We start from the raw sequence: 20,724 nt of genomic DNA on the forward strand, positions 1-20,724 counted from the left end.
AGTCACTTCTTACCATACCATGTTACGTCCATTTTAATCATGGTGGGGAGTTTTTTCAGTAGTCCAATAAAAATCCACACAGAGGCGATGATCCCAGGACCCATATTGCGCACAACAGCATCAGATCTACTTGACAACAAGCTTACGATACCAGAGATGCCTCAACAGAGTCTTGATTGCGAAGGTGGTGTCAGTTAGTCTGTGTTTATTACTTGTATGTTTGAAACATGCTCGCTTAGATATCAAATACATGAGTAAATGCTGTTTCTAGAAAAGCAACAGCAATGTTTACGACAGCAAATTTACAATTCAAACTCTATAACTTAGTGGAAACAAATGTAAAAATGTAAAAAACAAAAAAACAAACAGAATCCAGTACACACGCTGACATCCAAATAGTGAGTGAAGTTTACAAAACATGAAGAATGCAGAAATCTTACTCGCAACAAGGGAGGATCATAAAGTTCAGAATGTAGGAAAGAGGACAGAGAGGAGAGGCTGTTCAATGATGCATTCTGACAAAGTGTGAAGATGCAGTGTGTTGAAGGTGCAGATGCCAGTGGCATCTAGTGGAGAGGCTGCAGATAGCAACCACCTGAACATCCCTCAGCTCAGCCTCCCCTTTTAGGCATGTAATAGGCTCTACAGTGTTCACAGAAAAACAAAGGCTCTCTCTGGAGTCAGTGCTTGGTTGGACCCTTCAGAGGAAACCTGCCAGTGCAAAGTGAAAGGGCACCTGCTCCCTATGTAGATATAAGGGCTCATTCTAAGGTAATGAAAACCCAACGATTTTGGACTAGGGCTTTTTCATGTACAAAACTAACATTTTACCACCACAGCCTTTCCTTGGGGAACCACAGAAAGAGGGAACATTTGTAAAAGAGGGAATTTGGTACTAAAAAGTAACTTTTTAAACTGTAACTTTTGAAGAATCCCACTCAGTATTCCTAACTCATGCTGCTGAAGCCACATATTAGTTTTAAACAAGAATGTATTAAATACATATTTAAAATGACAGCAAAAAAAACCCCTCTTCCAGTGTGCATACAGACATGTTAGTGATGTGTTCTGTTCAAGACAGGAAGTGTTGTTTATGTTGAATTATTTTTGAGTTCAGGACCTGTCCTATTGTTTAATGGTATGAGATGTCTGTGGCTGAGCGCTGGCAAATAATGGAAGTTTCAAATTTGGGTGTAAACCATAAACTGCATCAGTTGAAGCAACTGGCTTCTGCTGCCCTCTAAAGGCTTTCTTCAGGGCAACACCAGAGCAGGAAGAAAGAGAGCGCGAGAGAGAGAGAGAGAGAGAGAGAGAGAGAGAGAGAGAGAGACAGTTATACATGTACATGTGTGAAAATATTGAGGAAGTAGCAGTGCACCACAGCAGAAACGAACTAAACACAATAACGGACAGAACGGACACCGTCGGCATCCAACCATGCAGCCACCACCCAGAAAGGTAAGGTCAAGCTGTGAAGAGTCCTTACTGACTGAACACACTTTGTGTTTCTACTATTCCACTTCCTTCATTTGTGTTGCATGAATGACATTTACATACGTACACTGACTCTTCAAGGTTTTTATTAAGTTTTCTAATGATCATGTCTTGTATATTGTCAGGAATTTGAGACATTGACATTTGCAACGTTACTTTTTGTACTCTGACTTGATGTACGTGGAGAGTCCAATGTTTGGTTGTGTTTTTTCCTGCAACTCATAACTCATTTTACTATTTCAAACATTTGCCATTCAGCTGCAAAGTGTATGATTCTGAATGTTCTTCTTGGTATTACTGGCGACCAATTTCTAAGAGAAGGTGCTTGATTCATGATTCCTGCAGCACTGCTGGAATCAACAGAAGGCTTTTATACAAATGTTTTCAGGAGTATATTTTGGAATTATCTTTGAAAATCAACCAACTTAACACTGGTAGAGAGAAAGATGTTTCCCCTTTTTGTTCAAAGAAATAATTACTTTTAATTATTGAGAAATATTTCCACCATTAAGTAACACAACTTTCATCACAGCAGACATTTTTCAAAATTGCATTGCAGAAAAATAACACGAATAACAAAATGGAAGAGGGTTATTAACTAATGTTACTGGTGTCACATGCTTTTCCTGCTATGACAAGTTGAAATGTCTGTCCTGAAAAAGGTAGACACATTCAGCAGTGAAACACTTAGCCAGGACCAGGTCCAAAATGTAAGAAATGTTTCAAATATCTCTACAATGGTCTTGTTTAGTGTAAGTAATAGGCTATTATAAGACACAGGGCACAAGTAAAATAAAGCACATTAAAGTGAGTGACCATATGAGTTTAATTATGGATGGACTTCTGTTCATGGGTCAGGGCAGATCTGGTTTTGAGTTGGATGTAATGGTAGTGAAATTGAATCCGTGCAGGACTCTAACCTCTACCGAGAAAGTCTTGTTTTATTTTGTTAAAAAACTACCTGCCCAGTTTTCATTCAAACTTGGTGGAAGGGTGAAGCTGCAAAGAATACCCAATCAAGTTTTGGAGCCAAATCATGGACCAGATCCACAAATCATGTTTCACTTCCATTTACATTGCAAGAGTGAGCATCTGGCCAACTTAACGCCATACATTACTTTTGTTTGTCACCCCTGACGTGGTGTTAAGCACAAGTGTCACTTCCTGTTGTCAACACAGTGTATTGTGCTGCTGTTTACGGATTTCGGCTGGCTCATAAATCGTAGTTAACTGAAACTAAATCTCCGCAGCAGCGGAATTCGCTGTAATCAAGTGCCTGTTGCTACTTTTCAAGTCGTGTTTACTGCAGACACAAATTCATTGTGTGGGATGGAACGGTTGAGATTAGGGTTAGAGAAAGGTTAGGGACGAGCTGACGTGAAACAATCAATCACAGCACCATACACTGAGTTGGTTTTCCTCTGCACCTTAAGCTCCTACACTCCTGACTAATTTGGTACATATTTCAGGTCCTCTAGTTCAGCATTTAGCAAATACTTCTCTCACTACCTCCCTCTGATTCTCATTCTCTCTATGTGGGGGGCGGGGCTTAACGATTTGGAATCACCGCTCTGCACCTTGAAAAACAACCTATTAGCTGTAGTACATGTGTAGTATATCAGATCCCAGTAATAGACCCGAGATAATATTAGATAACTTTTACTGTATATTCAAAAGTTAAAAAGTTGATCTGTCGTGACCAGTCCCTTTTGACAATTAGCAAAAATATATTAGCATCCTAACATTTTATTGTTTTTACAAAATTAGTCAACAGTCCTAAAATAAGCCTGAGAACATATAAAACTGTTACATTACATACTAACTATAAAACAATATTTAGAACAGAAAAACAGGTGCAGAAAATTGATACTCAGAACCACTTCCACATACTCTTCAATGGATTTACAAGTTGGCTTACTAGCTAACAGAATTTTTTTTGTCACTTTTTTAATCGTTAACCTTTTTTTCACTGAAACTGAGACCCTTCTTCAGAGGTACAGTGATGACATTTCATAATTTAAATAAATGTTTGTTGATGGAAAGCTCAGTGTTTAATAAGATGCACTGTCCAGAGCTTTGATCCTGTGTGTGTGTGTGTGTGTGTGTGTGTGTGTGTGTGTGTGTGTGTGTGTGCGTGTGCGTGTGTCTGTGTACATGCATGTGTTTGTATGCGTGTATGTGCAGGTGAAGGAGAGCCAACAAGTGAAACTTGTGTTCTCAGAGCAGCTAAGCAAACTGCAGACCAAACAGCATCAGGACACTGAGCTGCTGGAGGAGATCAGGTATAAAACGCTCTGGCTCTCACCAGACTGCAACTATCTACTCTAAATTCTCCCATATCATCCATCAAGAAAGACAGTTATTGGAAGGGAGATCAATTGAGAATAAAATAAAGTGTCGGATTACATGTCTGATGTGTTTTGTCATATGTTTGTTTCTGTGTTCCCTAAGGTCGTTCAGTAAGCAACGAGCCGCTATAGAGAAAGAGTATGGTCAGGTGAGTAAGCATAATCTATTTTAGTCCACCGTTTATTCTGTTACTGACACCTTTTATTGTTTACTGGAAATGCTCATAATTTATTGATTTGCAGTCCCATATTTAGTACCTGAGTGCTGTGTTGTTTCTTGACTTATGTGACTCCAGTATATGTGTGTCAGTGTGTTGCGACACACCATTTGCCATTTTAACTCTCTCTGTGTTTCTTGTCAGTTTTTATGTTTTTGGTTTAACACTATCACCAGATCCAAGTTTCCACCTTTACAGGAAAGAACTAGTTCGAGCTTGATGTGTTTTTGCGCCATGGTGGAGAATGTGTCTCCAACATCTGATAAATGTGTGTGTGTGTGTGTGTGTGTGTGTGTGTGTGCGTGCGTGCGTGCGTGCGTGCGCGTGTGTGCGTGTGTGTGTGTGTGTGTGTGTGTGTGTCCAGTTTTATAAGGCAGGAATAACAAAAAAGGCATCATGCTATTTCCTGAAAAACTCATGAAAGTTATACAATTGCCTGATACACTATCAATCATTAACACTGAGGAGTATTAATACATTTGGATGGTTAAAGGTAAACAAAACTACCTGATGGCTAAAGTTTTTACAAGATGTTGGAGCCAAGAGAAATATATAAAAAAAATTGTAGGTACTTTTTCACAAGTCTACAGTCATGCTAGCAAAGCAGTTAAGTGGCAAAACTAAATACCACCATCAGCATGTCACAATTCACAAATTGGCACTAAAAGACACCAAACTGAGCTGCCATAGACTCATGGAAATGAGTTTTTGGTATTTGGATAGAAACCAAAAAGACATATTCAAATTTTGACTTGGTGATTGCTTGAGCCTGTAACATCATATTAAGGCAAAAAGGCCATGATGCAGTGATGACAATAGCATGTCAAAAAATAAAAATAAAATAAAGACAGAAAACCATCCTCAAGAATGAATGTGGACTGACCACAGAGTACTGTAAGGTTAGGTAAAAATATGTCATAATGAAATGACATGTAAAGCAAATGTACTCCATCATGAGGCCTCGCTAGTTGTTGGATATAGCACAAAGCAATGCAAGGCATTGTGGGTAAAGAATGTTGTCACATCATCATGAGTTAACACATTTTATGAAAGAGGCCAATGTTTATAGTTGCGATGGTTCAACCCGGGATCACGGGAAAACATGAAACAGACATGTCGGTCCACTACACAAAAAATTGAAATAGCCACGCTTTGGCCTGTCGAGGCATTAAAGTTACATGTTTTCCTGTAGTGGACAAAAATGAAACCAAGTAGAGCCACGTAATTTACTGGAAAATGAAAATTAGAGTGAAAAACACGTGGTTGGTTGGGGTCTGGAGAAACAACATGGTTGGAGTTATGAAACAACAAAAAAACTCAACAAAAACTTTGTCACCTCTTGGATTCAAACCTCATTGTCCCGCATGGCAGTCTGTGACTACTGCCACCTAATACCTCCAAAAAAATGTCTTTGTTGCCTGTGTTGCGGGACCTTGGTCACATTATCCCACATCACATGACATTTTACGTGCGTGTAAGTTTCACGCTTTCAAAACGGGTAACTTTCACACCCAGACAGGCCAAAGCGTGGCTATTTCACATTTTGCTGTGATATTGGGTTCAAGTGGTAATAGTGTGCGCAGACAAATATGAGATCGAGTGCACTAAAGAGGGCCTACTCAGTTAAAAGACTTAGTGCTGTCACTAAATGACACGTTGGAGTCTTTTCTTTGGTTGTAATGAAGAAATCTGTTTTTTCTAGGCTCTTCAGAGGTTAGCCGTCCAGTGCCAAAAGAGAGACTGGCAAAGAGGAAATACAGATGCCATCACTTCCGGGTAACAACACACACGTACCGTATTGTACTACGCAACCTACTCATCAGCTGTTTTCTGTTGCACTTTTTGGTGGTCATTTTATTTTGAAAAGCCAACCCTAGACTGGTGGCTCTGTCTACTCTGAGTACATTTTCAGTAAGTGTGGAAAGTTACTTCAGCCAAACAGACCAAGTTAAATAGATGTGCAAAAAGCAATGGTTCCATTTGAGAGCATGCAAATGCAATATGTTGCTTTGTGGGGATGATGCTTGTCCCATTATGTGAAAGAAAAATATTTAGGTCCTTTTACTCTGAAAATACTTCTCCACGAGTAAAAGTCTTGCATTCAAAACCTTATTTTAGGCAAGGCAAAGAAAGTTATTTGTATCGCACTTTTCAGCAACAAGTCATGCAACATAAAAGGCATCATACTTAAGTAACTGTATGTATTATCAGCAAAACTATATTAAGTAAAAGTATGGAAGTAGCACCAGCAAAATAATAGTACTGCTGCATTAATGTGCATGTTATTGCTGTAGTTTGTCAACTTTGTGCTGATTTGATTTACTTTGTGTACTGTTGGTTACTGTCGTATTGTTTAAGAGCACCGTCTGGAGTGTCGCTGTCTTTAGGGAACCACATGCGTCTAAAAAGTAAACAACCTCAGAGAAACAGTCCTGTTTTCACCTCTGTGACAAGTCATTTCCAGCTAATCCAAGCGAGTTTTTCAATAGTTTATTTTGCTTAAGAAGTAGGAGAATTTTCTCAACCATTTAAGGAACATTTAATTGTTATGTTTATCAGTAAAATTTGAAGATAGCTGAGAAACTGATTGGCTCAAAAGCATGGGCAGAAAGATTGTGGCAACAACAAGATTATGAATGAGTTATTTGACAACGTGGGAAAGTGGAAGTGGCGCAGAACAAAGCACAGCAGGATTAATTCACAGAGGTGGAATTAAATTATGACTGTGAGGTTACAGATCTTCCTCATTGAACTTACGTATAAGCTTCATGTAAAAAGTACAATATTTGGCTCTGACATGTAGTGAAGTAAAAATATAAAGCTATGTAAAATACCTTGACTTTGTACTCCACTTCAGTACTTGAGTAAATGTACTTAGTTACATTCCATCCCCACCCAAAAGATCTCGCAGCAGGCAGTTGACTACATCCAAGATGATTCTGTTAAAGAGTGAATTCAGACAAGTTCCAAAATTGATGATCTTGTTAGCTAACTTGTTTTCAACGTATATTGATCTCTGAAAAAAGGGGAATAAAATGGAGGAGTTAGAAAAGCACAGTAATGTGGCATCATAACCTGCAGACCACATCTGAGTTGATGGGTCATTTAGGCTGTCATATCAGGTCACTAGTAGAATAAGTTTTTTTTTTTTTTATGTAACTAATAATTATTGAATATTACCACATGAATAAATGTTTATCAACAAAGTTGCAACAAGATTACTGTTTTTCTGATAAATGTAGATGTCAGCAATGCATGGTTCAGATAATTACAGAATGAGTACAGATTATTAGGAAATATTCTATTAAATATGAACTTTTCACTCATGTAAAATGATGCAAGGTTTAACCAGTCATAATGCTACGACACAGGTATAATTCAAAATAGGAAAGGAAGTTTGAGTTTAGTTGTAATAAACAACTCGCCCAAAACAATTCTTACCAACATAATTAAATACAATAAAGTAGCCCAATGTGGCAGCATTAAATACAAGTTTAATTTCACTCATATGACATGAAAGTGCGGGGAAGTGTATAGTGCACTAGATCAGTTGATGGTACTGTAGTATGTGTTTCCAGGAGTGTGTTTGGTGTGTGGCGGTCCGTTGTGGACGCCACTGCCCAGACTGCTGCATCACGACTCGCTGGTGCAGAAGAATATCGCAGACTGATCGGACGAGCCTCTAAAAGTCTCCACAATGCAAAGGACATCCGAGCCAAGAGAGTGAGTCAGTAAACACACAGAGATTAAACACTCAGTAAGAGCATGAAAACAACTACCAGGGGCCATGATGTGTGTGTGTGTGTGTGTGTGTGTGTGTGTGTGTGTGTGTGTGTGTGTGTGTGTGTGTGTGTGTGTGTGTGTGTGTGTGTGTGTGTGTGTGTGTGTGTGTGTGTGTGTGTGTGTGTGTGTGTGTGTGTGTGTGAATTAGGGCCTGGAACAGCTGCAGAGGGTACAGGGTGAGGTGGTGGATGCTCTGCGGGAGCTGCACCAGGTCAAGAAGAGCTACCACCAACTCAGTCACATCGCCGGCGTTGCCAGAGAGAAAGCTGCTGACGCACACAACAAGTCAGTGTGCGAGATAAAGAGACAAATATTTCCCACGTGGCCAACTCATGAGAAGATATGAATAGGCACATGAATGGTTGCTTCTGTAGGTGTTTGACCCCAACAGGCTTGTCAAGTAATTTCACAGAAACAAAGACTGGAGTAATGTGTCTCTATTTGTGGAGAAAGTTTTGGCTGAAGCTCATGTTCTCACAATTATATCAAGATAAATACTCTACACCTGTTCCAACATCTGTGCTTTGCAGAGTTTTGCAGAGTTCAAGGCTCACGCATGTTAGGGCCATTGATTGAAGATTCATATAATCAATATTTAGACAACTTTACACCAGTATAGAGCATTAAACAGAAAAAGGATGGTCTGCATTCAGAAAAGTGATGTATTGTGCTGATTGTGGAACAGATTAAATATCACATTTCTGTAAATGTTTCAAGTTATATGTGGCGCCATCTTATATTTTCTGTCGTATATATATTATAAATACAGTATGACTTGACTTTGTCTTCCAGAGCTAGAAAGAGTGAACATGGAATTTTCCACTTCAAAACAGGAATACATAAGATAACTGCTAAGGTATGGATCTGAAATTAATCATCAGAATATATATTTTTTTTTTTTTTTTTTTTGCACAGACCAATTAGATTTGTTTGTCCCCTGATTCTGAGGTTTAACTATTTCCACCTTCATGTAAAGTCAAAGTTACTTCAATCACCATTTTCATGATGTGATGTTTTGGCTCTATGTTTATGATGTATACTAGAGTTACATCAAATACATTTAATTACATAACACTGAATTAAAAAATGTACTTCCGGGGCTTTACATACTGAGGCAAAAGTATGAAATGTCTCTATAACGCAAGCTCTTAAAGATATTTCACCTTTTATTGCTGCTAAAACTGAAACCACAAAAGGCAAAAGGTAAAACAAGTGTTAGTTCAGTAGGCTCTCTTTCTGTGTGGCCCAGGACGCTTTTCTGTAAACACTGCTAAAACAACGTGGCCATATGTTTCCTAGACCGCTTTCAAATGTGATCTAAGCATATCAGATCTCAACACATCTCTTGGTGTGTTCACACCTCTATTCAGAGTTGTCAACTCTGGATCGGATTACCCGGTTGCAAAAAGGTGCATCAATCTTAAGCAGTGGCAGCCTGGTTCATTTAAATGGTCTGGGAACTTATTGCACAACTGGATGGGTTTTATCTTTTTGTTTTTCATTATCAAAACATCTAAGAATAACCTTTAGACTCTGACTGGTCATAAACACTTGATAAACTTATAATAAAGGAATATAAGATTTAGATTTAGCGATGGTTTATAAGCAACACATAAGGTTTTTGATGTCTTTTATTTTCCACTTGAACTCTGTGTGTGCATGTGTGTGTGTTTATTTGCAGCTTAGCGCGAGGCTGAAAGAGTGTGACGACCGTTTGATTGAAGTCCGCAATGAATATTTACTAATGTTAGCAGCAGTCAACACTCATCAACAACACTACTACGCAAACGACTTACCGCTTATTATGGAGGTAACACACAATCTCAAACACACTGACACACACAAGGAGGAGGAAAGGAAGTGAAAAACCCTTCAATGAGTTCTATGTCTGAACACTGAGCACATAACTTACTGATATTGCTCATGTTCATCTCACTCATATGTTAAAGTGTTGCACTGATATTATTTGCTGTGTTTGTAATAATCAGTGTTAAGAAAACTTCATCCCATAGTTTGTCTTCCTCATTACCTCATCCACTGGCAATAAACTGCTCAGATGTTTTTGATCGGGAATGATCAGCATGTTTACTGGGGAGGAAAGTGACCAAATATTAACTTCTGAAGGGAAATATTTTTTATTTTACTTAACTTGCATTAATCATGATAGTGGCTTGTGATCATACTATATTTTGTCAAGTTAGTAATCGTTCGCCATAGACCTATTAAAAAACAACACAACCAAAAATATAGTACAAAATAACAAAGACACAACAGCATACAAAAAAATGCCAGTTATTTGTGAAAACACTGGGTTTGACCCAAAATGCTCGAGTCACCCCAACACCTGAGAGAACTCGGCTTAAATAAGGGTCAGTTATATTTTGGTAATTCAATATTTTTTTTAAAGCTGCTCCTTTTGTTGTGATTGTGCTCAGGAAAGTGAGCCACTTCTCAATAATGGTTTCCTGGAGGCTTGAATGTATAGTCTGCTGTGTACTTGTACTCTACCGGAATATGCAGACCATTGGAAACACACTGCACATAACGTAAAGGGTTGGGAGTTCAACAGGGGCCCGGCAGCAAAATGATTCATTGGAAGATGTTTATCTGGTAGTGCACATTGAATTAAACATTGCTGTTAAAAATGGTTTTGAAATCATTTGAATTCATGAAAACTGACTCTTGTCCTTTTACTTCCCTCATCAGCAAATGGACAGTGATATTTATGATGATTTAAGGTGCCATTTCACCCTGCTGTGTGGGACAGAGATGGACACCTGTCAGGCCTCACACAAGCAGTTCAGCAGAATATGGGACAATGTTTCCAAGGTTTGCATTGTATGTGTGAATGTGTGTGGAAGTGTACAAATTAAACACCCAATGTGTACAGTACAGTATATACAGTATAGACAATGTACAATAGTGAGTCTCTCTATATATTAGTAATCATAATATAGAAAGTTTGGTGTATGCAAATGCCACTGAAGTTGTGATTTTTGGATTGAAGTATGAGAAAAAAACTGGTGGAGAAAATGGCCTTGTGAGAAAAATAATATTATGTGCATTGACATGAAGCAAACTTTCCAGTCTTATGTCCATCTCTATTCTAAAGGGCTTTGCAGAGGGGTTCTTTATACATCATTCACTGTCTGATTTTATTTAAAGTTTCATTTGTATTTGCCTCTTATCTAAAATATGATATGTTGTGGAAGCAAAAAAAGCCCAAAACCTTAAAGTTGACCTGTGGATTGTGAGTCTCTGAGACATGTTGTGCTTTATAGAAAATTCCAATCAGAATGGGGTTTTTTTTATTTTGAAAAAAAACAAAAAACATTTCCAGCACTGGTCATATTTGCAATTTGTAAAAAAACAACAACAGTGTTTTCACCTGCGCATATCAAACTGGGAATTTTTGGGGGGTTGTAATAATTCACAATATTATCCACATTACTTTGTGATTTTTTTTATTTCTCCAGAACCACTTCAGCTTTACTTTGATTTGACTGTGAGTTGTTTAATGGCTGGTACCACAGCAGTTTTTGAGACCAGATATAAGACATTCCTCACCTCCTCTCTGGAGGAGACGTAGCTGAGGGTCGCAGGTGGGTGACGGAGAGAAGGAAGGAATGAAGGAGAGATCAGACAGACTGCGTTTGACACGAAGGACAAAGAGAGAGGACTAACTTTCAGATGTTCAGAGAAAAGAAGAGAGGATGGCGAGATCACTGGTACAACCACAAGGTTGAAGCGTTAAAAAAGAAAAGAAAGAGAAATTCAACACAAAATGTCTGAAGTAGCATGTGAGTGCAAACTGAGGGATCACAAACTGTGTGGTTAAAGGGCATTTGAACACATGTTTATACCGATTCAAAGCCGGTGGAGGTGAACACACTGTGTTCTTTGTGCACTTAGAAAGGGCATTTCAACCCTTTGTGACAAATTCTGGAGTATTACAGTGAAGCAACTGAGGATGGATCTTTCTTCTGGGGTGGTGGTGGTGGTGTATATGTGTGTGTGTGTGTGTGTGGGGGGGGGTATACATGTTTTTATTGTTCTGAACAGCGATTGGTTGTTGTGTTACCAGGTGACCAGAGAGAGAAACGTCCAGCAGTTTCTGCAGGAATCGCTTTCCTTCACCAAAACACCTGAATTCACCTTCCAACCTGCTACAAGTGACAAGGTGTGTATGTGTGTGTTTAAGTGTACAATTTCAGTTTGAATTTTTCAAACACAATGAATGATTTTGACCACACTTTGGGGCCGACCCTGGTTTGTAGGATCCAGGGTTCAATTTTCATTTTAGAGCTAATTTTAGACTTTAATAAACGTGTTTGGAGGTGTCAAAGATAGACATGCTGTGATGATTTAACAGTAAATTCCATTTTACTGCAATGATAAATTAATATAATAATAAATACTAAGTTACAGTTGAGTTTTAGTGATTTTAAAGTTGGTTAAGTCGTCATTAAATGTTTTATAATAATATATCATAATGAGATGTTTGTGTGTATCATTGTTTTGGTGAAAAATGTAATCCTCTAAGTCAAGAATAAAAGGACGGAAGAAACACCTTACAATATAATGCAGTTTGACAACCAGAGCCAATACATCAGTGCATTACACAGATGTCTACAGATGTACTCAAACAGCTGTATAGGAGAATAAGTGATGAATTAAAAATGAATAAAACTCAGCTTGAGCCTGCTGTCCACATTCATGGTGAGGTTCCTTCATCTGGCGTTTCTTATACAGATGTCAAACAGACAAAGTGTGAAATTTAGAAATAAAGATTTGGGATGTTCTTCTCCCCACTTCACAGGCGTCTGCTCTGCAGGATGTTTGTGCTTCAGAAGAGGAGGGCTGTCTGGTGAAGGAGGCCAAGAAATGGGCCACTAAGGCTGCCAAGGACTACAAGATTGTTGCCCATGGAGAGCGGGTTAGATGTGCTGATGTAGCAGAAATGTGTGAAGCAGTGGGTCTTGGCAGGTCGTCTACTGTATTGCTCCTAATGTCTCTATTTTTAAGGCATCTCTTTGTCTTTTATGGGTTGGTCCTTTTGATTATGTAGATATTTTCTTCTGTAAATGGAAACGTGTAATAAAAATCCACACTAGATTCATCATCTCTGGGTGACATGCCCTTCATCATGTCCTTAATATCATTAATCATTCAATTGGTCCAGTGTCTTCACCAATGCAATGGAAAATATGTGTTTTTGCTTCTCTGCAGTCCTAATGTTTGCATGTCAAATAAATTAAAAAAAATTATAGTTAAATCATAATGGCTTTATTTGGGTGAAATTTTAATTAGTTTAGGTTATTAATGTAGAAATACTTTCATCTCAAAATGAGGAAAGATGCTTTCTACTAGATTTAGCTACTAGCTACTTTCCATCTGCAAGTAATTTTATTAATGTGATATGAGGATGATGTAGCTCCACTAGATTTCTCAGTTGTATTCACTGTATTGTTCTGCTATCTACTGCTTCACACATTTCAATAAATGGATAAGATCAAGATAAACTCTGGCATGCACAACTGCTCTGAGAACTTCCTGTTTTCTTCCTGAATTAGTGTTAAACATGTTGCGCTTAAAATGAGAAATAAAAGTGTTTTATGTTTGTAATTCTATTCTCACAAGGAGCTGTTTATCTCCCTGGTCTCTCTCTTTGTCTCTGTTTCTCTCTGTCAGGCTCTACAGGTGTTAAAGAGCCGGCTGAAGCTGTTGTCGGGGGAGACGGGGCTCAGTGTGGAACAGAAGATAGCAGAGGTGCAGGAGAGTGTCAGAAAAGCAAAGGTACTTGTTTTTAAATGTGATGTTTCTCTAAAAGACTGAAAAATCCAACACTCAGCAGGTTAGGTATGGGGCTACAACAGTGACATTCAAGTTTGGCATTGAAAATAAAACCGGGTGTTGAAAACAAAATTATAATTCATATAGACTGTCAGATTGTAGAAATCATAATCGCCTATGCAGAACATGTCTGTGTGTCTGAGTATTATTGGTTTCTCAGCTCAGCAGGGTGAAGGCCGAAGCTCGTTTGACTCTGCTGTCAAAGAGCATCACAGGAATTGAACAATGGCTCCACAACGCCATGAAGCAGGCAGAGGAGGAACTGGAGAGAGAGAGACGCCTCAGTGAGCAGAGGAAGTCCACTGAGGACTTCTCGGTATGCAAACGCACACAAACAAACACATATTAAATGTATTTTTCCAGTTCTGGAAAAGTTCTGGAATTTGAGAGAAATTGTCCTGAAATTATGAAATTGTCAACTTTTGCTGGGAGCTCACTCTTTAGATCTTTACAACAGCAGCCAAAACAAAGTTCATGGACCAGGGGACAGTGCTAAGAAGCAGGATGTGGGTAACATCAGGTTGAACTCTGGGTTATGATGATGGCTCACTTCTTACCAAGATGCACTGCCATTGACCCCCAAATGCTGCTTCATAGGACGGGCCTCAGAACTGTGTGAGGACCAGACCCTCTGCTGCAGGACTCCTTGTCCTTCACGTGGCTGTAAAGAGGTCTTTGTGACTCTGGCTCAATGACCGGACTCATTTTAATGTGGCAAAAGGAATTTGGTAGTGATCAGATATGCATGATGGATAAAAATCTGAACATCTACAGTACCTAAAGGCATTGTACATTACTGCATGTTTTAAAGGCAACTGCTACATGCAAGAACTCGTTAGTCTAGTTCCTGATTTTTGTGGGTCATGGCAGCTTTATGTCACAGATAATCCTCCCCTTAGTTCATTTTTTAGTTAGGGAAGCTCTGGTGGATCATTGGTCTAAGAAAAGGTTAATCAGAACCTGAGAATCTCTGTCTGCTACTTCTCTAATCTTATGAAGGAGCCTAGAGGTGCTTTTTCTTAATTGTCAGGCCAGTAAGAGGTGTAAACATACAAGTATATCAGGCTTTGGATAAAAACACTATATTTGTGTTGCATTGTTAGCATTTAAAAACATGAATAAAGGAGGAAGGATCAAACAGATATTTGGCTTTCTGGTAATGTGTCACGTTGGTGCGTTTTATGTGTGTTGCGTTCCAGGAGGACGAGTTTGAGCTGACTGACTTTGAGGACTATGATGACGACCAAGGAGACATCTTCGCAGATCCAGTGTCAGCATCTGGAGTGTGTGTTTACCCAGCAGCCTGCAGAGTTATCTACAGCTATCAGGTAGAGATCAGTACAATGGAAACTTTTTACATACAGTTTAAAGTGGATTTAACAGGCAAATTACAGTGAAATGACCCCTGTGTGTACAGGAGTGTTGTGTTCTGCATTGTAGCCCAGCCAATGGCTAACAACCTCACCAGGAAATTAACTAATCTCACACACGCACACACACACACACACACACACACACACACACACACACACACACACACACACACACACACACACACACACACACACACACACACACACACACACACACACACACACACACACACACACACACACACACACACCAATTCTCAAGAATGACAACATGTCAATGTCATTCTAATTGCAGTTGGTAAATTCAGAAAATAGTTCGGAAAAATCTTTAAAAATCATTTGCATATGTCTTTCATTTTACTAAAAGCATGTTCATGTCTTATATAAGTTTAAGGTATATTCAAATTTACTGTGGCCCCAACCAGGTAAATTATCAAACTTCCATGAGGTTCATAATAAGGTTGTCAAACAAGCCTGTGTTTGATCCTTAGACAAAGACATTTAACACAACTCTGAACAAATATTTTCAGCCTAAATGAATAAAAAAAAATCTGATTGTCACAAAATACCACTCTAAATTAATCATTTGATTAAGTCCTGATTTAAACTTAGTAGAACATGTCCATTAATGATTTGATGAATTTCCCATGTTCCTCTGACTTACTCTTTACACCTGTGTGAACTTATGGCAAACTGACTCTGTACATCCTTCATAAAGTACCTTAGAAATGAAAAAGAGGCGGCAAAAATGCCAAAGACAAGTCTATTTATCAGATTAGCAAAAAGCTCTGTCCTCCTTCCTCCACATTTGGATATGTTGCCAAAATATTCAACGGAGGATTTGTGACTGCCAGCAGATGGCGAACAGGTAGATCCAGGAAGACCAGCAGCAGAGAGGATCTCATAATTGTGTGTAAAAAAGGGAGAATCTGCAGAAAAAAAATCACTTCGGTGGTCAACAAGAATAATTAGATATGACTCAATTCAAAGACCAGTCAAAGGAGGATCAACAAATATGGACACAGGAAGAGTTATATGGTGGAAAGTTTACATAAGCTCAAAACAGCAAGTATTACATTTTCACAAAAAAAACATGCAGAGAATAACAGAAACTTTCTGAGATATTTTAACATCAGTTCAAATTCAACCTACATGGATCTTATGGTATATTTGTGTATGGAGAACGCCAGAGAAGGAACTAGAACCAGACTGCAATGAGGTTATTATAAAGCATGCAGGTGGGACCATCAAAGTCTTACAAGGTGTAGGTGAACTTTTATTTATTGATGGGACTGAAGTGTAAACTGTCAAAAACATCTTCAAGCGACAGAAGCAGATCTTACAGCATGATAATGATCTGATGCTTACCAGCCGTCTGTTGCAAGAATATTTTGCCCGGAAGAAAATCTCAGTATTAAATTGTGAAGCTCTGAACTGAATCCCAAAGTGGGGAACTTGTTGATGCTCCAGAGTAGAACAACTGAATGCTTTTCTGTTTGAAAGGTGGAGGAAACCTTCAATGCAGCTTTTAAAGAAACTGGTTCATTTCATGCCCGGACGCTGTCAAGCATTCCTAATAGTTAAGGGTGACAAACTAAATACTAAAACAATGAATTGAGGATTGTTAGTGGAGCCAGTATTGGTTGTTTAGATAGTTTCTATTTCGAAGTTTTATGGTTTACAACATCAACTTTTTTTTTGCATGAGTGTGCTTGTGTTATCTTTCTTTAAAACAAATGGCCTCATCTTTCACGTTCTGTTATCTCACGTTTGATGCGTATCTTAAGTCTCTAAATAGTTTTTTGATCCACTGTAAATACAATAGTTATATACAGGCAGGGATAAATATTATATAAATAATTCATAAAAATGACAGGTGTTTTACCTCTTTTATAGGCAAGCCAATCAGATGAGCTGTCAGTCATAGAGGGGGAGGAGCTACAGGTGATAGAGGACGGAGACATGGAGGACTGGCTGAAGGTAACAAGATTAGCTTTTTAAGTAAAACAAAATATTTTAATTTTCAAGAATGCGTTCATGAATTAATCATCCTTTAAAGTGGAGTTACTCATTGTGCAGCTCGTGAGCTGCATGTGGCTCACCAAGCCTTAATTAACTGTTCACATGGCAGCAAATAATCATCTGATAATACGGCTGTTATGCACTATTCATAAAACACTCAAAACAGCTACAATATTCATACACCAGATGGCAATGCAACAGAGGCAACAAATGACATTTTCACTGGTATAAGCAGGCATGAGGGCTTGGGGGCATTGGTCACAGACTGCCATGCAGGATGATGAGTTGTTTGTTTGTTTTTTAACCCCAACCTATGCTGCAACCTTTTCTATGTACAGTGCCCTTTCAAAATGGTGTTGTTGCTTCAGGCCTTTGAATTTGAACTCAAGATACAACAATGAGACAAAAGTAGAGACCTGCTTAAGTTTTATTTCATTCTATTTACATGCACATATAATTTAAATATATATGTTTATTAAAGATTTGGATCTACAGCAGACTGAAATCTATCTGAACTGGTAACATATTGTTTCAAAGTCAAATTGGCTCTCCTGTTGACTGTTTCCTGCCAGTGGGGCTCTCGAGGAAACAACATGTGCATTACGCTGTGTTTTCCAGTGTCTCATCTGCACTACTGTACACCTGTCTCTGTCTGTGCAGGTGTGTAACTCGTGTGGTCAGGTAGGGTACGTTCCCGAGCGCTATGTCGAACTCCTGTGTCTACCAACAGAGGATGCTGCTCAACTGGACAGCTCATTCAGCTCCACCTCATCCACAGGGACTAAAGAGAGGGCAGGGAGTAGAGGTGAGGCATTTGTGGCTGCACGTGTGGGTTTATTCTAACACGGAACACGTCAGTAGTTAGTCATATTCCTTATTGTGTGATGTATACGTAATATACACCGCTGCAGAGGTGAAACACACAGAACTCTACACTCTGTCTTCTGTATCAGGCTGTGGAAATAAAATATTTTCTTTGCTTTTATCATGTTTTACATTGTAAAGAAATACTGACCACATCAAAACTGTTGTTGTTAGGATTTCCAAATTACTCATTAAAAACCCTGCAGCTGATCCAAAATGCTGCAGCAAGAGTACTGACGGGATTTAGCAAGAGAGATCATATTTCTCCAGTTTTAGCTTCTCTTCACTGGCTTCCTGTGAAATCAAGAATAGAATTTAAAATTCTTCTGATGACCTAAAAAGCCCTACATGACCAGGCTCCATCGTATCTTAGAGATCTTATAGAACCATATAATCCTAGCACAGCACTTCGCTCTCAGTACGCTGGTCTACTTGTGGTTCCTAGAGTTTCCAGAAGTAGAATGGGAGGCAGAGCTTCAGTTTTCAGGCTCCTCTCCTGTGGAACCAGCTCCCAGTTTGTGTTCGAGGGGCAGAAACCCTCTCTAGCTTTAAGGTTAGACTCAAAACTTTCCTTTGTGTGTCTGTGTGATTTGTCTCAGGTGTAGCCAGAGCTCTGTACCCCTACCAGGCTCAGAGTGCCGAGGAGCTCTCCTTCCAGGAGGGGGCACTAATCTACCTGATGCGCTATCGACATGGTGAGGTGTGTGTGGTGTAAGATATATTCTAAACTCAAAGCCTTCAAAATCAGTTTAAAATCGGTCTTAAAAAGCCAACGAAGCCAACATGCTCAGAGAAAAGCAGCCTGCATTGAGAATCATGTTCTGGTAATCCCTGTCAGCTTGTAAAGTCATAAAATCAAAGAAAATCTTTAAATGTTTGTCGGCTGTAGAGCCGCAGCACACTGGGGTCTTCTTTCATGAGCCTCAGCTGGACTTTAGTTTTCTGGCTCAGTTTTGATTGGCTGATTTAAAAATGCACAACACATCTAATAGTTTAAGTTGTTTCAAAGATACACAGGAATACGTGAGCCTGAATGTTTATTCTTAACCTTGAGAGCTGTTGATTTATAAATTATTTCAACTCAAGGTCCACTTACTTGCTTTTTCCCCAAGCTTTGAATCACATATCACAGTCTTCATCAGTGAATGGGAGTTTTTTCATTTTTCAGGAAGTTTAAATTGTCTTGTCTCTCGTCTCTGATGACGGTCATGAGATTTGGTTGGAAGCTCTGAAAAAAACTTCTTAGTGGACTTTAAGTTTTGCTGTGTGTTCACATTGGGGCTTTATTTGGTGTAACTACCTGAGTGTTCTGTTTTTTAGGTGGATGATGGTTTTTGGGAGGGAGAGCTGAATGGACGGATCGGTGTCTTTCCATCATTAGTGGTAGAAGTCGTGCATGATGAAAGGGAGCAGGAGGAGGAAAAGGAGGAGGAAGAGGAGGAGGTGAGATTGGATTCACACATGCTCATATTAAACTGCCCAGGGTTATTGTTCATCTGTTTTTCTTACATTTATTTTTCTCTCCAGCCCCTTCCAACACCAACCATGCCTCCCTTCTCACCGACCAGCCCTTCAACTCCTGGCTGCAGTTCAGCACTTAGTGCTACTCCCCCTAGTGGTGTGGAGGACAAACAGGAGGTTCCCGTGGAAGTGCCAGGCCTTGCAGGAAACAGATTAGGTAGTCAGAGCATTGTGTCATTATTTCCTCGATAAAATGTTTTATTCAAAGTGCTAATGGTTTAATCTGTGATTCTGTTCAGAGGCTGGAGCCAGTACCCACAGTCCTCCAGAACTCTTGAGCTGTCGACTAAGGCCAGTATGTGCTATTATAAAAATACTAAATTTGCTGTATAAGAGTATATGTTTGGGCATAAAAACTAAAATAAATATTTTTGGGGGGATATCTTTGAGGAACAGGGATCAGTGATAATTAACACATTTGTCCATCTTCTCTCTGCATCGTTTCAGTGTCGAGCACCTCCCCCTCCTCCGACACAGAAGACTTCAGCTCAACCATGAGACAAATACTGGAGCCACCGTCAACGTTCACAGGAATACGTGACTTGTTTCGGCCCAACAATGCTTTGTGCCTTGGCAGTGCTAGCTTTCAACAGGTACTCTCATTGTCATCAATGGATGAGATCACATTAAATCTGTCACAAGTACAGCAGTTGCTAATACAAATATGTGTACTACCCAACATGTAATATTTAAGTAGAACCATAATGTATTTATTAAATAATTTAATAACTGGAAAGATTACTGAATACTTGCTGTGGCTCATTCACTAAATAAAATGTTGTGCATGTAGTACTGTGGTTCCTACTGATAGAAGACTAATGTTCCTTTTTGGAAAATTTAGGATAAAACCTTATGGCATCCAGCTGATCATTTTTTATCTTTTTGCAACTAAATGAGCCTCTGAAGTGACTTTAAAGATATTGAATCCCCCTGGTTCTGTTATTTTCTAATAGAATTATGAGTCAATGTCCAGTTACTCTGTATGAAGACTGTGTTAGTAGCGTTCATATAAGTTTGTTAGTTGTACTCGGGAAAGGGACTATTCAGATCTTATTTTTTTTCCCAAAAATATATATATCTTTTACATTTCTCCAAATGCAAGTCAGCTGTGTCAAACATTTTACAAATTCATCTTGACCATGGTGGTCTTCTTTATCTGTTTTTAGGAAAGAGGTCACAAATGTAAATATTTTTTTTATTTAAGACTAAAATGTCTTGTTTCGGTGGCTGCCTGCAGTTGGCAGGATA

General features: G+C 38.9%; 1 protein-coding gene across 2 annotated transcripts; it reads left to right on the forward strand.

The window, feature by feature from the left end:
- The first annotated feature begins 1,388 nt into the window (after positions 1–1,388).
- Positions 1,389–20,580, forward strand: LOC138636573 (F-BAR and double SH3 domains protein 1-like). 2 transcript variants are annotated; one of them, XM_069724630.1, is made up of 21 exons: positions 1,389–1,458; positions 3,679–3,776; positions 3,946–3,991; positions 5,763–5,836; positions 7,639–7,783; positions 7,992–8,128; positions 8,636–8,699; positions 9,525–9,653; positions 10,550–10,672; positions 11,928–12,023; positions 12,663–12,779; positions 13,535–13,639; positions 13,857–14,012; positions 14,896–15,024; positions 16,966–17,049; positions 17,752–17,896; positions 18,555–18,655; positions 19,276–19,398; positions 19,483–19,633; positions 19,716–19,771; positions 19,924–20,580. In XM_069724630.1, the coding sequence occupies exons 1-21, from the start codon at positions 1,438–1,440 to the stop codon at positions 19,972–19,974; spliced, it is 2,151 nt and encodes a 716-aa protein (XP_069580731.1). In that variant the 5' UTR covers positions 1,389–1,437; the 3' UTR covers positions 19,975–20,580. The 2 variants fall into 2 exon arrangements, with proteins under 2 accessions (XP_069580731.1, XP_069580730.1); XM_069724629.1 differs by lacking the exon at positions 19,924–20,580 and having other exon boundaries at positions 19,716–19,882.
- Positions 20,581–20,724: the final 144 nt, after the last annotated feature.

This window comes from Brachyistius frenatus, unplaced genomic scaffold (assembly GCF_029030835.1).
Source record: "Brachyistius frenatus isolate BFR_SWC_R1_liver_20210118 unplaced genomic scaffold, ASM2903083v1 Contig_386, whole genome shotgun sequence".
Taxonomy (NCBI): Eukaryota; Metazoa; Chordata; class Actinopteri; family Embiotocidae; genus Brachyistius; species Brachyistius frenatus.